An 18,257-nucleotide genomic window follows, 5' to 3' on the forward strand; every position below is an offset into this window, starting at 1 on the left:
TTTTCAAAAATATCTAATTTTTATTGTGATTTTATCCCATTAATAACATGATATCTACATCTTATATAGTTTTATACGTTTAATAATATTTTTTCTTATATTTGTTATATATTTTAAAATTTTAAATATACGATATTTTCCAAGAAAACAAAATTTCTCAATTTATAGCGAGAATTCGATAACGAGATTTGTGGGATTACTTGCCAGTCTTACCTCCCTCAATACGTGTGAATCTGGGACACGTGTGGACTAGCACACTTAAAAAAACCAAATGAATCTGGTTACGAGAGAACAACCAGCAAGCACCCACCGACCTCCTCCCCCTCCCCCACTTCCCCCAAAACCCCCTCCTCTCCAACCAAACATCCTCCTATGTCTCTGCAATAAAAAAAAAGAAACAAAGAAAAGAGAGACAACCCATCATCCCCATATCCCACAATCACACCCTCCTCTCATTTTCTTCCCCTTTGGTTTTTCCCACATTCTGAGCTATCACTGTCTCACTTCAACCCCAACATCAAGGAATTTTTTTTATATGCCTTGTTGGTGCTTGTGTGCTTGAGGCCATGGCTGTTGGGGTTTTTATACACCTGCTGCTGCTCCTCTCTGCTTCTGCTCTTAACCATGGAATCTGTTCTCCTGTGAGTTTCTTGATGGTTGATTGGCGTTTTTATGTGTTTTTCCTTAGATTGGTGTTCTTTTTCCTTGGTGAAATTGAAGGTGGTAGTGATAAATAGTGATGAGCTCATGATGATTGGTGTTGCTTTTGCCTTTGGTTTTTGGCTTTAGTGAGTGGTCTTTGTTCATTTTTTCCTTTTTTTTTTCGGCTGTTGTGATGGGAAAATGGTGGATTCATGGTGATTACTTCGGGGCAGATTGGCTTTTTTTGTGTAGTGAGTGTAACTTTTGTTTTTCTTGTCTGAGACTGCAGTTTGGCAATGATGGCATAGTGATGGGTTACTGATGGTCTGAATCCATTGTTTTTACTTTTTCTTTAGTGGGTGCCTTTTGCTTTTTTCTGGAAATAGATTTGGTTTTGATAAAAAAAATAGAATTTTTTATAAAACAATGATGGGTTCTTGAATTTCTTCTTTTTGCGATGCGGATGAGGTCATCATATTAGTGGGTTTTTCCTTTTTTCCCTCTTCTAGTTTATTTAGAGTGGAGTTTGCTCTTTCTAGATTAAATTTACACTTGAAAATTGAGCAAGATTGAAACTTTTGCTTTTGTTGATGTATTGAAGGTGGATTCAAATATCTCATCAGCCTTTGTGCCGGTTGAAGGACAAGTAATAGGGCCTGTTTTCAATGAGACTAGAAGGCGACTTGGGAGTTTTCAGATTTGTGCCCTCTGTACATGCTGTGATGGACCAAGGCGCCTCTGTTTGCTGTCTCCTTGCTGCTATGCTATCACCTGCAACATCCCCAACAGACCCTTTGGGTTCTGTTCCTTCATCCCTAAAACCTGTAACTGCTTTGGATGCAATCTCTAATCTTCCCCTCCCCCACCCCCACCCCCCTTCTTTTTCTTTTTGGTTTTGGGGTAATTCTCAAAGAGTGGTGATATTGTTGTTGCAAGGATTAATTCATGGAACCCCTTTTTTTCCTTTGTTCGGTATTCATAAAGGGGTATCATTGTGTTGCTGCAAGTCTTAATACAAGATTTATTTCTTCTTGGCGTGGTTAATTACTGTCACTATATTTATTGAATGTTTAATGCGGTTCTGATTTTTAACTAGAAAAAATAAAAAATTACTCCACATAGCAGAAGTTCTTGGTCAAGGAGAGTAAACACCCTCACACTTTCCATCTGTTTCTTAGATTTTTTTTTTGAAATCTTATGTGTTATTGCTTATTATTGTTTAGCTATTGATGGTGGATACATATAAAAAGGAATTAAGGTGGGGGTGGTTGGGTGTGGTATTAAAAGCATGGAAGAGTTGCACCACTGGCTGCAATAATGTGTATCGTTGTGATTGTTGTTAGACAGTAATTTTCCTTTCCAACTTTCTTTTTCCCTAAAGCATGAACTGTCCGTGAGGGTGTGAATGCAACCACCCCTCTAGGGAAAAAAGGAGCGATATAGATGACTTGGTTCTGAAGTGTGGACTCTTTAGGAGAACATGGTAGGCCCATGCCATTTGGCCACGGTTAGGTAATGTACAAATTCTGTCCTTCCTGTAACGGCGTTTCTTCGTGTTCACTTTTGTTCTCTGTTTCTGCGAGATTTGCTCACTGAGGTTGGGGTTTTTTTGGTGGTCATGGCGTATTTGTCTTATCCTTATGAGATTTCTTCTTGCTTCCAAACGTGCCTTAGATGCTATGGCCAATCATATATATATATATATATATATATATATATATATATATATATATATATATATATATATATATATATATATATATATATATATAGCTTTAACCTTACGGAAAGCGACACATATACCTCCTTCAACTTGAATGCCTTAAGCAGATCGACCTAACCAATTATTCCGAATCCTTGTGGTCCATATTGGTTATACAGCTGTTTATTAAAAAATGTGAGGTTCTTAATGTGCCCTGACATATCAAGTCATCTGCTGCGCTTCCCTGAGATTGGTTTGAATTTCACCAATTTACTAACTACATTAATTTGTTGGTGATACTAGTGCACTGTTGGATGTCTACGGATGAACATAAAGGATTTCTGCCAACTTTAGTGGGACGCTTCCTTCAACCACTAAAATGAGAGAGAGAGAGAGAGAGAGAGGTCTTAAAGGCCTGGTTGCAAACGGTAGTGATATTTATAACTTCTATTGCTCATTTGGCCCCCCAGATTTATTGGTTCTTTTGGCTGACACACTGGGGCATCTTAATGTTGGGAAAGCAGGGGCCCAGGGGTGTCAAACTGAACTGCATCTGCCCATGTGAATCTGCTGAAAAAGCCAGGCTCAAGACCATAAGTGGAAACGCCAGAGCACTCCCTCTTTGCATTTTGAAAGAATTGCATCCTTCAACAAATGTAAACGACAAAGCATTTGATGGTTACGTTTTATCTTGTAACAATGACTTAAACTAGCTACAGAAGCTGCACTTGCAAATTTGCAATCTGAGCTCTAATGCAAATGTATTCTGCTGTTTGCATGCCCAAGCATGCTACACTGAAACAAGAATTATGAAGGGGAATAAATTGCACAAAAACGTGATTTCTTTTCTACTTTTTTATAGCCAAATTGAGTCATAGACGCCCCACGGAATTCAAACTCAAGACCATTGGTAAAGTAATAGTGAGTGTGTGACTACTGTCAGCTATGTCACACACGGATACTCCATTTTGACTGCCATTCTGTATCTTTTATATACAAGTTGTTAGGAAACGCTCAAGCAAGAAAACTAAGAAACGAGAACAAACAAATCACAAAGAAGAGGGATACAGATTTATGTGAAAAAACCTCCCCTCGAACTAGAGAGAGTAAAAAACCATGGCCGCCCAAAGAAAAATCTTATTGCTCTTTCCGACTGTTACAAGAGAAAGAAAAAAAAGTATTTATACAAGGCAAGGGCGACAACCCTAAACCTAAACAAAACGGGTCTGATCCATAAGAATCCGAGTCTCAAACGGAAGCCAAAAAAAAAACTTTCAGGGGGCGCTGCTCCCCCCCCCCCCGCCAGAGGCGGCCCCCGAACCCCCCTTCCTTCAAGGGCAAAAACTCTGAATGGCTCCACAACTCATCACAAGTCATATTGAAAATTTCATAAAAAAGGCCCTATCCCAGTATCTGCAGCAGTATCGCTGTGGCATAGACTGTCAGGCTATCACATTCAAACCCAGCAGTGTAAGTCCCCATTTAAGAGCAGGGTCCAACATAAACTTGGGCAACTCAGACTCTGGTTGCAGATTCATGACATCATGATGCTGAAAATGGGCTGAATGGATTATGTGTTTTTGAACATAAGATTTTGGGAAGACCCAGCAGTTTGCAACTGTTCTTATCTTATCAAATTGCTATTTATGATGCAAATCCACCAGCACAGTCAAGTTTTTTCTTGTGAGTTGTTTGTAGTCGCTTAGATATGCTGCTTCCATGAGCAAAAAACATACACAACCCTAATCAACAGCATCTCCTCCTCTGGGGTTCAATGCTCTAAGGGAGCAATTCAACAGAAACTGCATTGAAGAACATTTAGATCAGAAGCAAATGAAGTTAGTGGCCCAAAATCCGCATTAGACTGTCCTGTTGACATAGGAGGTATAGCCTTTCAAAATGTTTCTTCCGCAGGCCACTTATTCTATTAGTAATTTTGTCATGTTGGAATCTTTTATCCAACACCTTCTTCAAATAGCCATCATGATACAATGGACCTTTGCATCAAACTGTACGTAATTGCACACGATTATTAACTAGTACTGAAAAGGATTTCAGAAGCATGCTTTCTTCATTAATACTAAGCACCATCAACTCCAACAGAGCCCAACAAGTCAATGGCAAGCATCAAAAAGAAGAAACAGAACTCATCTGTTCTAACTTTGGCACATTTCCATCTTTGAATTATTTCTATTTTCCCAAATGGCCAAAATAGAACAACCCTAAGTTCAAATAGTGCACCTGCTAGCCAGATACGTTATCACCAAAGTTTTGGTTTTATGAACCTCCTATTCTTGGGAATTTTAAGGAATAAATCGAGGGAGATATGGAGATAGGGAAGTAGTAATAGGTAGACATAGAAACAGGACGAATCTTGAAAAGTTATAAAAGGAAGACTGCATTTTTTAATAGATGATAATAAAAATGCACTGTAAAGCACCTAGTTCATGCCATATGGTTACGACTTATGAGCATATCTATGGGACGATACCTGCTGCTACCAAATTATGCTTATAAAAAAATGAAAAGAATACATAATGTGACAGAAGAAGAAACATTATTTACTTAATATAAGCTTGACTTTTAGAATTGTCAGGAGAGGAACTGCAATTTGAACTGTTCCCTAGTTCATATAGATGTCTTGGTTATGAAAGTGCCTCAAAAATTTCGAGGATATGTTCAGAATCATAGATGGAGACTAGCTATTTCAGTGAAGAATTTGGGGAACTCAAACTTTTTCCTTGGTATTAAGGAGGCTTGTTAAGGATATCCACTGTCATAGATAAGTGCACCACTATTCTTAAAGATGCTGAAAGTGCTCATTATTGAGGTAAAAATTAAAGTCCACCTCACTGATTATTTTTATTACATCTCACTATTTACAAACAGCCTATTGAGATGCCATTTAACTAATTGTTTTACTGTCTGAAATATCATATGCCATTCATGCTTGTCAATTTACAAATGCACCTTGGTTGGCACATCCATTTGCAGTTTCTCAGGTTACTTGATTAGAACAAATACAGATATTTTTCCTTTTTCTTACACGTTATTGTACAAGGCAGTCGCTGGTAGAGACCTTATGGAACCTACCTCTACGTTAGGCATCGTTTTGTAAGATTGTTTTTGTCTGTTAGTGCAGTAAGAGTGAAGAAATCTTTTACTGTTTATCACTTAACTGAATACAGTCCCACTGTATTAACTATTGCAGATATAGCTTATTTTACTTGCTTTAAGCCAAGATTAGATTAGCAAAGCTTAAGTGTCGCTATCTCTTGCCCAAGCATCTTGTGTTATGAAACAATAGTGCCATCCATTATGAATATCATTCTTGCAGCAACTAGAAAAAGAGGTAGTTAGAAGTGACATGAAAGATTGTAAGTGACCGAAGTCACAATTTCGGATTTTGAATGGGATGGTGAATGATTTTCCTTCAGAATATAGAGATCAACCACACCAAAGCAAGAAAACAGAAATCGTGAGGCATATATTGCTGACTCAAGGTACATTTGGACACTTCGATCACAAATTGAAGTGTGTGGTTTTAGTCAAGGACTCAAGGTTGCCGGTTGAAAAGGAAAGCCGGAAAATCAGAATGCACCTGCATAAGAGGCAGCAGAACCGAGTTCGGACCTTGGTGGAGCATAGTACTTGACAGCAACCTGCATGCCTTTTCGTTTTACTAACAGCAGCAGATGAAGTTCATGTCAAGCCATTCACGAGTAAAGAAAGACTAATAATGAGGTCAGTGGGAGCAAATGAGTTGACCCACTTGGGTATTTAAAAAGTGACGTTATATGCAACGTGCCTACTGGACAACCATCCATCTTGGCATTTCTCGGGATGAATGTGATTTTCATCTTCAGAAACGTTGAGATGGATGGTCAGCAGTAGTGGAGCTGCATGATAAGCATGCAGGGCTGCTGCATAAAAAATGACCTAAAAAAAGTGTGCATAGAATTCCAAAACAGTGGGCCAATTGAATGGCGAACAGTTGGCAACGAATATGGTATAGTTTTCTTTTAGTTGTTTACGTCATACCAATGAAATAAGTTAAAGCTCGAATCAAAGGTTTTTTTTTTTTTGAAAGGCAGGCTGGGGTTAGGCAAGACCCCTACCAGTTATACAACGATACCATTATTGGGATTTGAACTTGCAGTGTTCCAACACAAGGTGACGTGCACTATCTGTTCCTACCAGACAAGCGGAGCCCCCGTTGGTGAAAACTTGAATGAAAATTAGGTTCTACTGCTCTCATGAAAGTATCCTCTTATTGAAAACACTTTGTGACTACTGATAAACCTATAATGTCATTGTTTCTTAACGATTTAATCGAGAAACCTTAACCATTGCATTGAACAATAGGATGTGATTATAATAATAATAATAATAATAATATAATATTGCTTTCAACCATTTAACCGATAGACCTTAACCTTTGCATTAATCAATATTCAATAGGATGTGATTAGTTTAACCAGATATTGACCGTGGTGTAATGGCAAACCTTACTTACCTATTTACTTACATGTGCAGCTGCAGACGAAGTTGCTGGGAATTAGGGATGCAAACGGTTGGGATCCAGAACAGCTAAATACATGGATATTCTGGTCAAAATCAGATCCAGAATAGCCAAAATTTGCAAAACCTCCATCTTGGATCCGACCCATTTTCATCCCTATTGGGAATCATTATTTGTCTACCCACATCTCATGGTACGGCTTCTCTGGGAAATACACAGTCAAGCCATTCCAAATGTTGTCAACTGTGAAGAGAAACCAAGGAGCATACAACCGAAAATCTATTTTTTTTTTTTTGAAAGGCAAGCACCTACCAGTTATACAATACCATTGGGTTTTGAACCTCCAACGTCCAACACAAGGTGACATGCACTAGCTGCTCCTACCAGACAAGCGGAGCCCGTTGGTATACAACCGAAAATCTTAATATTAAGTTGCTGCACAATGCCATTAAACTGCCTAACTGTGTGCTCTAAAGATCCCATATATAGCCTAGCTTGGTCACTTCAAGTCACTCGGCACCATCAAGTATATCCAAATAATATGGCCAGTGAACGCAGGGTATCAATAAAATCGTAGAAAACAAGCACCTAAACCGTGCCAAAATATCAGCAACATTTTGAAAATATTGCAATTTTATCATATGATATATCCAAAAGGTTAATATAATCCCCACTAAAATCACAATATTTTCAAAATATCACAAATTTATTGCACTATTTAAATATTTTTTAACTTTTACATATTTTCATATGTTTATTCAGGGCAGAAAAAAGAGGGAATCAACAATAAAAAGTAATACAACAGATACTGCACATGATCTTAGACAAAAGGCCGAGAACTTAGTCAATAAAAAGTAACAATGTGGGGCCCATGCAACCACAGTTCATAAGAAAGACAAGTATTTTGATAGCCTAGAAAAAAGACAACTAAGAGTTGTTAAAAGCAGAGGAGGTAAAGAGACACAGCACTCATCCACACCTTCCCTCCACCCAAATAGATCCAATTTTGTGCCTACGAAAATCCTACAGAGTAATCATGGTCTGCAGCTCCCTAGCAATATTCATGAAAAAAAATTCATGGTCTGCAGCCTAAAAATAAGGCATCAATCTAGAATTGCCACACATTCTCAAGTCAGTGGTATTTGAATTAATAGAAAAACAAGAGACTTTTAAGAGAAAACATTGGCTTGTCAAAGAAATGACATGTTCTTTGATCATTCAAAGCACACAGTATAAATCAGTACATCCCAAGCTGCCGCTAGAAAACAGATACAGAACACAGAATGCAATACCCAACCGCATCATGGCACATGACCTGCCGGACCATTGGAAAATTTTCCAATCCATTTTTTATTCTTTTCTACTCTGAATTACAGATAGTTCATAAAAGGTCACATGAAACTCTATATCCAAGGTAAAGATCATGGGAAATATAAAACTGGATCAGAACATCAACAAAAAATGCGGGGTAAATCAACTACATGATAATTGTTAAACAGAAAAGTTGAACCATCTCCTAAAAATACATTAGTCTTGCCAGTATTTTGAACAAAAATGAAAGAAATTCCTCCTCCAGTCCCATGATCCCTTTTGTTGCAGGGCCTGTCCGTGTTAAGAACACCATTGGCTTCTAGCCAAGAGAGAGAGAGATTTACAATTGAAGCCATTATACATAGGCCACTATTGTGTGCAAGGTACAACTTTCCCTCTTGTCCTCTAAGGCTTGAATGAGAGCTTCAAAAATAGCCAACCCTCCTTATATCTGCAGAAGGCGGCTCCCCAATATCACCTTCTTTACCCAAGAATACCATTCGACCTGCACAGAATCAAAATGAAGTCCACCTTCCAGGTTAATGAAGGCATTAACTAGTAATATGAATTAGATTTTCTTAAGTATGATTCGGCAACCCAGCAAGCTAGAGTTTTAAGAGTTAAGCAAGGCACGTAACAATGCCAAGTCAATCTAAGCCCCAGGACACAGGTGACTTATGAATCAAGATTTTCAAGGTAATCTCGACAGAACAACAGATGTTGAAAACTTAGTGACCCTGCAGGGACCAATATATATAAGGTCGTAGTAATTCGACTCTGCTCGAGTGAACAAGAATCCCAAACTTCACAACTGGAATTAATGGCCCTTCGCGGGATTGATACATCTAAAATGAGTCCTTTGATTTTGCTTGAGTAGACAAGAATCCCAAATTTTTGTCATTGGCTATTTTTTTACTTTTCCATGGGAAAGAAACAAATAAACATATGCTGCAGTTCAAACTGCTTATAGGAAGAATCATTTTCAGCTTTGAAACAAAATAGGTAAACTGAATATTACTCCCATGAAACAACCTCTTCTAGTGACAGTATTGGCATTATCTTAGTCAAGAACAGCAAGTCAGGCATGTGCATGAATGCATCAAGTAGTTATTATACACTAATAACCGTGCAAGACATTAAAAAACAATCTGAGAATTGATTGTGAACACAATCAAGAAAGGAAAATCTTCAAGCAATGCTCATGCAGATATCACTGAAAAAGCAAAAATTGGTAATGATCATAAAAATTCCATAAATAGAATATTGAACAGCTTTTTGTTAGGTGGCAGCAAAACAGGTTTATAATTAGTCACAAAACATAATGTAAATGAAGAATCTTAGCACAAAAGCTGAAGATAAATGGGAAATTTCAGACTTCTAGAAAGTCATTAGTGAAATAATCCAACTTATACATGCTAGAAGGAGAAAAGAATGCAATGATTATGGTGTCGCACGTGAAGGCACAAACCACCAACATTCCATCTTTGAGACTACTATACCTTTTTAGAAGCCCTAAATGTGCACTGCTAACTCAAAAAGACATTACTACATCAGAAGGGCTTATGAAAATGACATATTTTTAGGTTTCAGGGGAAAAAGAAGACTAGGAAATAGAAGAGCTAGTTTCCTAGGAAACATTTTAATGAATTCCCCTAAGAAAAGAATCTGAGTTCAATGTTGAAGAAGCTATATTAGTGATACAAACGTATATGAGGCATACTGGATGGACAGCATATATCACTCATCAGTCGGTACCCAATATAAGGTTTAGGTCAGGTTATTTTATTATTATTAATCAAATGAGATATAAGAGAGAGGGGGGTGACAAGCAATAACTTATAAACAGGAAGGTTGAGTTACAAATGCAAAAGGACAAAGAGTGCAGTATGGATGGGGAGAGAGACCAGTTGTCCTGACTGTTTAAATGGGGATCACCGTGCAGACTTTGCATACCTTATTTCTCTGTGCATTTCTATCCAAAGATGAATCATGAAAAACTCCATATTATTGGATGCCACCTCTAGCACTCTCACGTCCCTACCTTTTGCCATTCAATGTCACATCGAATCTTCAAAAGGGTTGAAGCTGTGCCGACACGATGCGACATAGGTGCAGATCCATGTGCAGTGCCCGACACAGCTGGCAGTTCAACAGGCGTCAAGTGCGGTCAATCTGCACCCAATAATTTTGGTCCAAATTTGGAGATCCACTATGACCAAGTCCAAATTTGTCTAAGTTAAAAAAAAGACTTAAAATAGCTTATATCATATAGCTATATATTAGTAACTATATTAACATTGTTTTCATTTCATTTGTACAACTGTAAATGAATTCTATGGAATATATATAGGGGAAATGTTTGCTACCCTCGTGGGTAAGGAACCCCCTATCTCAGGTAGAGCTTCACCGGCTTCATATGTATTATTCCCCATAAGTCACTTCACCACTTTGAATACTTGAATCAGCCTACTATTTGTTCTGTTAGGAGAGCGGCAGCGAAGGCACTCTCGGGGAGAGGGCCGAGCGAAGCGGTGCGAAAAAATATAATATTTTTATTTTTTTCAGTTTTTTTGCAAATCTGACCCTCCAGATCTATGTAACACGAACTCTTCTAACAGGGCACCACACCAGCGTCACACCCGCACCCATGCGGGGGTGAAGTCAACCACACTAAGGTCCATTTTTATCCAAAAAGTATATGCAGTTAACCCTAACCAAGTCCAGTTTTATCTATATTATATATATAAATACATAAATGCACACACATACACGTAGTGTTAACTTAAAATTGTTAAAATTTATATATATACCCTTTCCGCACCCAAGTTTTTTCAAAGTGCCACATCGCCGCACCCGCATCCTCACCCACACCTATGTGACATAGCTCCAAATGTGATATGCATATTAAGTTTAGTAGGAACTGACCTTTCGATCATGTTTTTCTGACATGTCAGATTTTAGGAGGGTTGAAAAATCAACAGCCTACAATGTACCAAATTTTCAAACCTCAACAAAAAATATTATGTCGAAAACTATGATTCAAGGGTTGATTCCTACTATTTTGATCATGCCGAACACATCCATGAGGTCAGATTTGATCAAAACAACCTCCCACAATGAGTTCCAACTAGGGTGTTAAAACCAGAGTTACCGGAAGCTTCTTAGGTAGGTGGGAAGCTCGCTTCCCGGAAACTCGCTTCGGAAGCGCGATACTCCTCGCTTCCGAAACTTCATGGGAATCTCGATTCCCCCATGCTTCTTCTATGCTTCCCATACACATGGTCTATGCTTCCTATATGCTTTTCTCACGTTTTTTTTTTCATGTTTTTCATGTATTTTCTCTCATACTTTCACTTACTTTCCATATACTTTTTTTAAATTAGTAACCATCATTGTTAGATTTTAACAAAAATTTAACTCTTTTACTGAAAAATCATGAAATATAAGAATCATCAATTTTATTTTAGTTTTTATTTGTTTCTTGTTCGATTCCTATTTAATTACCATATTGCTTCATTTTTTTTAATATTTTGCTTTTAAATTGATACTTCGCTTCCCGCTTCCCATAAATTTTAAAAGCTTCGCTTCTCGCTTCCGCTTCCCGTATCGTTTCCTGCTTTCGCTTCCTAGTTTGGCAACCTTGGTTAAAACCGATTGTACTAAAATCTAATTTGAATCTCACGATGCTAGTAGTTTTCACACAATCTAACCTCACAGATGTTTTCAGCATGCTTGATTTAGTAGGAAGAGACTCTTGGATCATGTTTTTTCGACAAAAAACACGTTAGTATGATTCGAAAAAACCGATGCCTTCATAGCCATTGATTTTTTATTGTATACATATCAGATTATGGCCATCCAAAATTTGGTTCAAACAAAACATGTAGATCACATCTATAGTGTTAGATATGAAAAGAATCCCAACAAGGAGGTTCTACCCCATTTGCTAAGTCGATTGCACCTACAATTGACTGTAGCAAATCCTAACCATGTGTATAAATAAATAAATTTATGCGCAAGATTCAAAAGAAAGAAATTGCAGAGGCTTTGAAGAAAATGAAATCAAGAAGGGCAGTTGGCCCAGATGGTATACCTATCGAGGCTTGGAAATGCTTGGGAGAGAAAGGTTTAGAATGGTTGACAAATCTTTTTAACTTGATTTGGCGAACAAATAAGATGCCTAATGAGTGGAGGAAGAGTACTTTGGTGCCTTTATATAAGAATAAGGGTGATATACAAGATTGCACAAACTATCGTGGTATAAAACTCATGAGTCATACTATGAAACTTTGGGAGAGGGTGATTGAGTCTAGGTTGAGGAAGGTTGTCATGATATCGGAGAATCAATTTGGTTTTATGCCTGGAAGATCAACTATGGAAGCTATACATCTTCTTAGACAACTTATTGAAAGATATAGAGAGAGGAACAAAGATTTGCATATGGTTTTTATTGATTTAGAGAAGGCATACGATAGAGTACCTAGGGACGTTCTCTGGTGGACAATGATGAAGAAAGGTGTTTCTCTCAAGTACATTAGTATAATTAAAGATATGTATGAAGGAGTAGTAACCAATGTCCGCACTTGTGGAGGGGTGACAACCAATTTCCCGATAACGGTTGGGTTACATCAAGGATCTGCTTTAAGCCCTTTCCTATTTGCGATAGTGATGGATGAGCTTACGAGATCAATTCAAGAAAATGTACCGTGGTGTATGTTGTTTGCTGATGATATTGTTTTGATTGATGAGTCTAGAGCTGGGGTTAATGCTAAGTTAGAATTATGGAGACAGACATTGGAAGCTAGAGGTTTTAAGTTGAGTAAGAGTAAGACTGAATATATGGAATGTCGGTTTAGTAAGCAACGAAGTAGTGATGGGAGTGTAGTGAAGCTTGGTGAGCAAGATATACCGGTGAATGATTATTTCAAATATTTGGGATCCATCATTCAAAAGTATGGAGAAATTGATGGAGATGTAAATCATAGGATAAAGGTTGGGTGGATGAAATGGAAAAGTGCTACTGGAGTGTTGTGCGATCGTAGAATGCCATTGCGGTTGAAGGGAAAGTTTTATAGGACGACTATTAGACCCGCTTTACTATATGGTACGGAATGTTGGGCTGCCAAGAGACATCATATTCAAAAAATGAGTGTAGCTGAGATGCGGATGCTTAGATGGATGTGTGGAAATACAATAAAAGATAAGATTCGGAACGAAGAGATACGTAAGAAGGTAGGTGTTGCACCCATTGAAAATAAGATGCGAGAGAATCGTTTACGGTGGTTTGGACATATTCGGCGAAGGCCTAATGATGCTCCAGTTAGAAGGTTGGAGAAATGGGAAAATATATTAGTTAAAAGAGGTCGGGGTAGGCCTAGGAAGACTTGGATGGAGATGATAGGAAAGGATATGAATGCTTTGAACCTCACCGAGGACATGGCGTTGGATAGAAATGATTGGAGGAAAAGGATTCATGTGGAAGACCCAAAATGAATTTCTTTTTTGGTTCATATCGCTGACCCCAATTGTTTTGGGATGAAGGCGTAGTTGTTGTTGTTGTATTTATTTATACACATGGTTAAGATTTGCTATAGTATGGGTTTATGTTTGGTACAAAAATTGTACCTACAATCTAGTTTGAATCTCTAGATGACACAATCTAACCTCATAGATGTGTTCAACATGTTCAATTGATTGAAAATTGACTCCTGGATTATGTTTTTATGAGTTGAGAAATATAAATGTCGTCATAGCCGTTGTTTTTTTAAGCAGCGGAAGTCGATTCTGATTAAACAAAACTTGTAGATCACATCTATGGTGTTAGATGTGAGAAAAAGCCCAAACAAGGGGGTTTCACATCTATTTGCTAGATCGTTTGCACATACAGAAGCTTGTAGCAAAGATAAACTATATATATATATATATAGGTTTTGTTTAGTGGGAACCGACTTTTGGATCAACAGAATCTAACCTGTATACAGGTTTTTCCGGTGATCCAAAATTAATGGCTATGAAGGTATCAGTTTTTCCCAGCTCATAAAAACATTTTTTTTCGTGGAAAAAACATGATCAAAGAGTTGATTCCCACTAAATCGAGCATGCCAAACACATCTAACAGTTCAGATCTATCATAAGACACTTCAAAACTATGGGGCAGAACGAGAAATTTGGCGAGTAGGGGTGCCAACGGGTAGGGTTTGGTTCAGATCCTGGTGGAACCAGACCTGACCCCAATTTTTGGGTATGGTGTTGGGTCTGGACCTGAGTCTAATCGGGTCCACTATAATAAAAACCATACCCGAACCCGATAAGAACTACATGAACCAAACCAGGACCATACCCAGTAAAACCATATTTTTTATCATTTTTACATTGAAAAATTGCGGATCTTAATCGAAACTCAGGTCAGTCCGGGTCTGGTATAAAATTTCACAAACTATACCCGGGTCCATGTATTAATCAGATCTTCGGGTCCAAACCCAGGTCTTCTTATTTATCACCATACCCGGACCATATAGGTTTGGTTCGGGTCGGGTCCTGGTAAACCAGGCCCGTTGACACCCCTACCCACTAGAGCAGCAAATGCGTTTTTGAATTCATCATGTCATACCCACTGCACCTGCACCGGTGCACCCATGTGACATAGTTTCCATTCTGCTGACCTCGACTAAGTCACCACCTCATACAGCCAGTGTTTTAGGTCTCTATTGAACATTCTTATTTTCTCAATAACATCCCTTAATTTTCACTTTCATCAGGCTGCACTGCAATTGATTTTTCTACCATGCTCGTTTCTATTTTTTCAATCATTCCAAGCCTTCACCTTAACATATTTATGTTAGACAAATGCATTTTCAGTTTCTTCATGTTCTTTAACTTTAACCATTTTTTACACATTAAACACATCTTACCAATTTAAAAGTTCTATGTTAAACACTTTGATAATTTTAAAAGATCTTTCTGAACCCCTAAAGGAACTTTCAATATTTGTTTGTCATGAAATACAACAAGATTTGCGGTGAAAATACATCTAATTTCCCAAGAAATTCCCTTGATTAGAAAAGCCCAGTAAAAATAATTGTTAATATGCTCCAGAGCAACTCTACCTTAGATGCCTATGAATCCACCCCCAAGTGTCCTGAACAGGTGGTTTCCCTCGTTATCCAAAAAAGAAAAAGAAAAAAAAATCTCTACATTAGGTTAGATCAACTACATTGGAGCAAAAATCCAATCACATCATTCTTAACCTCCAATACAAAATGATTTGTTCTAACTTCTAAACCTACAATCCCTTTCATCACCACTTTAACTCTTGAAATGGACTAGAAACACACTTGGAGAACGAATTTAACAAACAAGGAACCTTCAGAGAGTACTATAGCACACACGGACATGGTGATATTCACTTTGAATGAATGAAAAAAATGGAGCGCTGGTTGCCTTCTAGTTGGTAAAGATGAAAAGAAGTAATTTACAAACATTGAAGGAAGCATTGTTCTCTCTGAGATGCTGAGAGAGAAAAAGTAAAATTAATAAAGAACCACAAAAGTTCAAACAAAGGAAACCCTTCAAACATATAGAAAATAGGTGAGACACAAAAGATGCTTATGCAAAACCTAACTTGGCGTCAACTTTCAAGAAGTAGCAATGTTTCGTTCTATGTTTCTTCTTAATTTTTCATACAAAAGTTCACAAAAGACAGTCATTATAATATCGGCAAGGGTTTTTTCTCAGGAGAATTTAAATTTGGTATCTCAGGAAAATCTCAAGAACATATTGGGATTCCAAAAAACAATAAATACAAAAAGGAAATTGCAAAACATTGAAAAATGAAATTTCAAGGAAATGCCAGAACATCCACTTAGCAGTGTTGATGTTGAGATGGTTGCACACCTCCAACTCTTTCAATGATCAAAAGAAGATGGTTACTACTACTTTGCAGATCCTTGACCATGTTTTTAGGGTTTACATGAAAATTCTACAGGACAAACAAGGATTAAAAAAGTTAGACGCGAATGAGACGAGTATAAAGAGCATACCATCCCCACGAATAGCAATTTCTCGTATTCTCCTAGGAAGACCTGTCATCGGATCGGTAAAGATCTTAGTCTCCAAATTTCCTTCAATGTACAAAATTGACCTACAGAAACAACCGAAGACAACCTCGTATATTAATCTCTTACAAAATTGACCTACAGAACAATCGAAGACAACCACGAATATCGATTTCTAAAAGATTAAAGGACTCCCCCAATTCAGCAAAACAAAAGAGAACCCCATGAATTCCAAGAATCCTAAGATGTAGAAGAACGAACAAAGGAGCTCACCCTGGCTTCACGTGCTGCATGGCCACTCTGCCCAATGTTTCCGGGTAAATGCAGGTTCGGTGCCACTGGAGCACGGACCTTCCGGCGTACTCCTTCGGGTCTTCGTCGTCGAACGGCCTTCGGTTGTTGCGGATCCCTCCCGTTCCGATGGAGAAGAGCGTCACCGTCCACCCGCTCTTCAGCTTCTTCTGCACTGGCGACTGCCCCACCTGTCCCACCAAGATCGCCTGCAATTCCCGCCATCGAGAAACCCTAAAGATTCCTAAGAAAAGGAATTGGGGAAGATACGGCTTCGAAGGATCGAATACCTTGTAAATTCCGGAGTCCATGCCGTTCTGGAGAACGTAAGGGAAGCCCCTCTGGTTCGAAACCGTGGTTGGTGGGGAAGGAGACGGCGGTTGGTCGTCGAGGGCAGTTTCCCGGCCGTCGGAGTCGGTTTCCGAAGAGTCCGACGAGTAGCGGCTGTCTTCGGATTCGTCGTCGGAAGAACGAGCCGTGCATAGGTTTCGCAAATGAGAAGAAGGAAGCATCGAGAACTCTGCAAGATCAACGATTAATGAGAGAGAGGGAGAGTTACCGGAGAGCCTGAAGATGGAACGACTCAGACGAGAGAGAGCAGGGAATGGCGCCATCGTCTCTCTCTCTCTCTGGTTCAGACTCACAGTTATTTAAATAAGTCTTACAAGTTGGTGTGTGCTTTGTCAAGCGAACGAAACGAAGAAACTACTTTTCATTCTTGTGGCCTATTTAACAGGACATGGAGATCTCCGAAAGTAATTGTCAAATAAAAGTCTTTTACCCTTGAAGAATGATACCAAATACATAATTGGTTAGTACTTGGTGGTTTGTTTGGATGGGACATAATAATACTATTTTTTGTCAAATTCTCATCATCCTTAATAAAATCTTGATTGATGTATATGCGATTCTTCCTATGCATCTTAAAGACCTCTTCTTTCTATCTGTTAATCCAGCGGATCCTGGTTGAGCTTGGCTTTGTTGGTTGTCTGTAGTTTTTTTTTTCTTTAGCTTTTGTTTTTCTATATTTTAGTTTTGTTTTCTATTTTGTTCGGTTCATGGATTAAACATTTTGTTGATCTTCATGAGTGGTAATGTTGATCTTCTTGCGGCTCTCTCTCTCACACGAGTAAGTGTGATTAACCTTTTTTTTTTTTTGACACAGGACCCCGCTTACGGCATGGGATACCACCTCACTGGTAACTGGTAAGTGTGCTTAAACCCTTCCTGCTACTACTAGACAGTGAGGGCAGTCGATGAGTCGGATCAGAGAAAAATAATCCGATGCAGACACACTTCTGTTTTCAAATTCTAAAGTAATTCGGATATGGGTCCCGTACTGTGATCGGCATCTGAATCTGAGCTTTGAGCAATAGAGCCAAGTAGATCTAATGAGGTAGATCTAACATTGTGTTTTAAGGAAAACAAAAAAAAAAACTAAAACAAGCAAGCATTTTACATGTAAAAAGTACAAGTGAATAGGATTTGAGTAAAGATTTGAAACTGGCTTTAACCCTTTGTGTCCCATGTGTTAAGCAGGGTCCTGTATCAAGCTGAAGGCCCAGGATCGAATCCCTCTGTCACATGGGGTGGCTGTTATTCTGCTTGAGGTCTGCCTAACCCCAGCTTGCCTTTAAAACAAAAAACAAAAAAACAATAAACCTATGTTACAAAGATGGGTCAAAAAAAATTCAAAAATAGGATAAGGAGTTTTTTTAATTCATAATAAACTATT

The 18,257-nt window shown here is 38.3% G+C and overlaps 1 protein-coding gene and 1 long non-coding RNA gene across 3 annotated transcripts; one reads left to right on the forward strand and one right to left on the reverse strand.

Moving 5' to 3' along the window:
* Positions 1–289: 289 nt before the first annotated feature.
* On the forward strand, positions 290–1,686 carry LOC149833327 (uncharacterized). Its single transcript, XR_016433157.1, has 2 exons — positions 290–641; positions 1,244–1,686. It is a non-coding gene; the product is annotated as an uncharacterized LOC149833327 (long non-coding RNA).
* A 6,510-nt stretch (positions 1,687–8,196) lies between these two features.
* LOC149833328 (single-stranded DNA-binding protein, mitochondrial-like) lies at positions 8,197–17,189 on the reverse strand. 2 transcript variants are annotated; one of them, XM_090012803.1, is made up of 5 exons: positions 17,082–17,189; positions 16,813–16,970; positions 16,505–16,731; positions 16,217–16,317; positions 8,197–8,682 (listed from the first exon to the last, which is right to left on the reverse strand). In XM_090012803.1, exons 1-5 carry the CDS (start codon positions 17,134–17,136, stop codon positions 8,603–8,605), a joined length of 621 nt encoding a protein of 206 aa, XP_089868929.1. In that variant the 5' UTR covers positions 17,137–17,189; the 3' UTR covers positions 8,197–8,602. The 2 variants fall into 2 exon arrangements, with proteins under 2 accessions (XP_089868929.1, XP_089868928.1); XM_090012802.1 differs by having other exon boundaries at positions 16,813–17,184.
* Positions 17,190–18,257: the final 1,068 nt, after the last annotated feature.

Source organism: Nuphar pumila, chromosome 7, assembly GCF_984573655.1.
Source record: "Nuphar pumila chromosome 7, dmNupPumi1.hap1.1, whole genome shotgun sequence".
NCBI lineage: Eukaryota > Viridiplantae > Streptophyta > Magnoliopsida > Nymphaeales > Nymphaeaceae > Nuphar > Nuphar pumila.

Excerpts from the sequence above, each read along its gene's own strand:
- LOC149833328 (XM_090012802.1), bottom strand. The coding sequence starts at position 17,136 with ATGGCGCCATTCCCTGCTCTCTCTCGTCTGAGTCGTTCCATCTTCAGG. Across the intron at positions 16,318-16,504 it reads ATGCAGCACGTGAAGCCAGG|GTCAATTTTGTACATTGAAG; the intron begins GTGAGCTCCTTT and ends TTGTTTCTGTAG. Across the intron at positions 8,683-16,216 it reads AATTGCTATTCGTGGGGATG|GTCGAATGGTATTCTTGGGT; the intron begins GTATGCTCTTTA and ends GATTCTGTGCAG.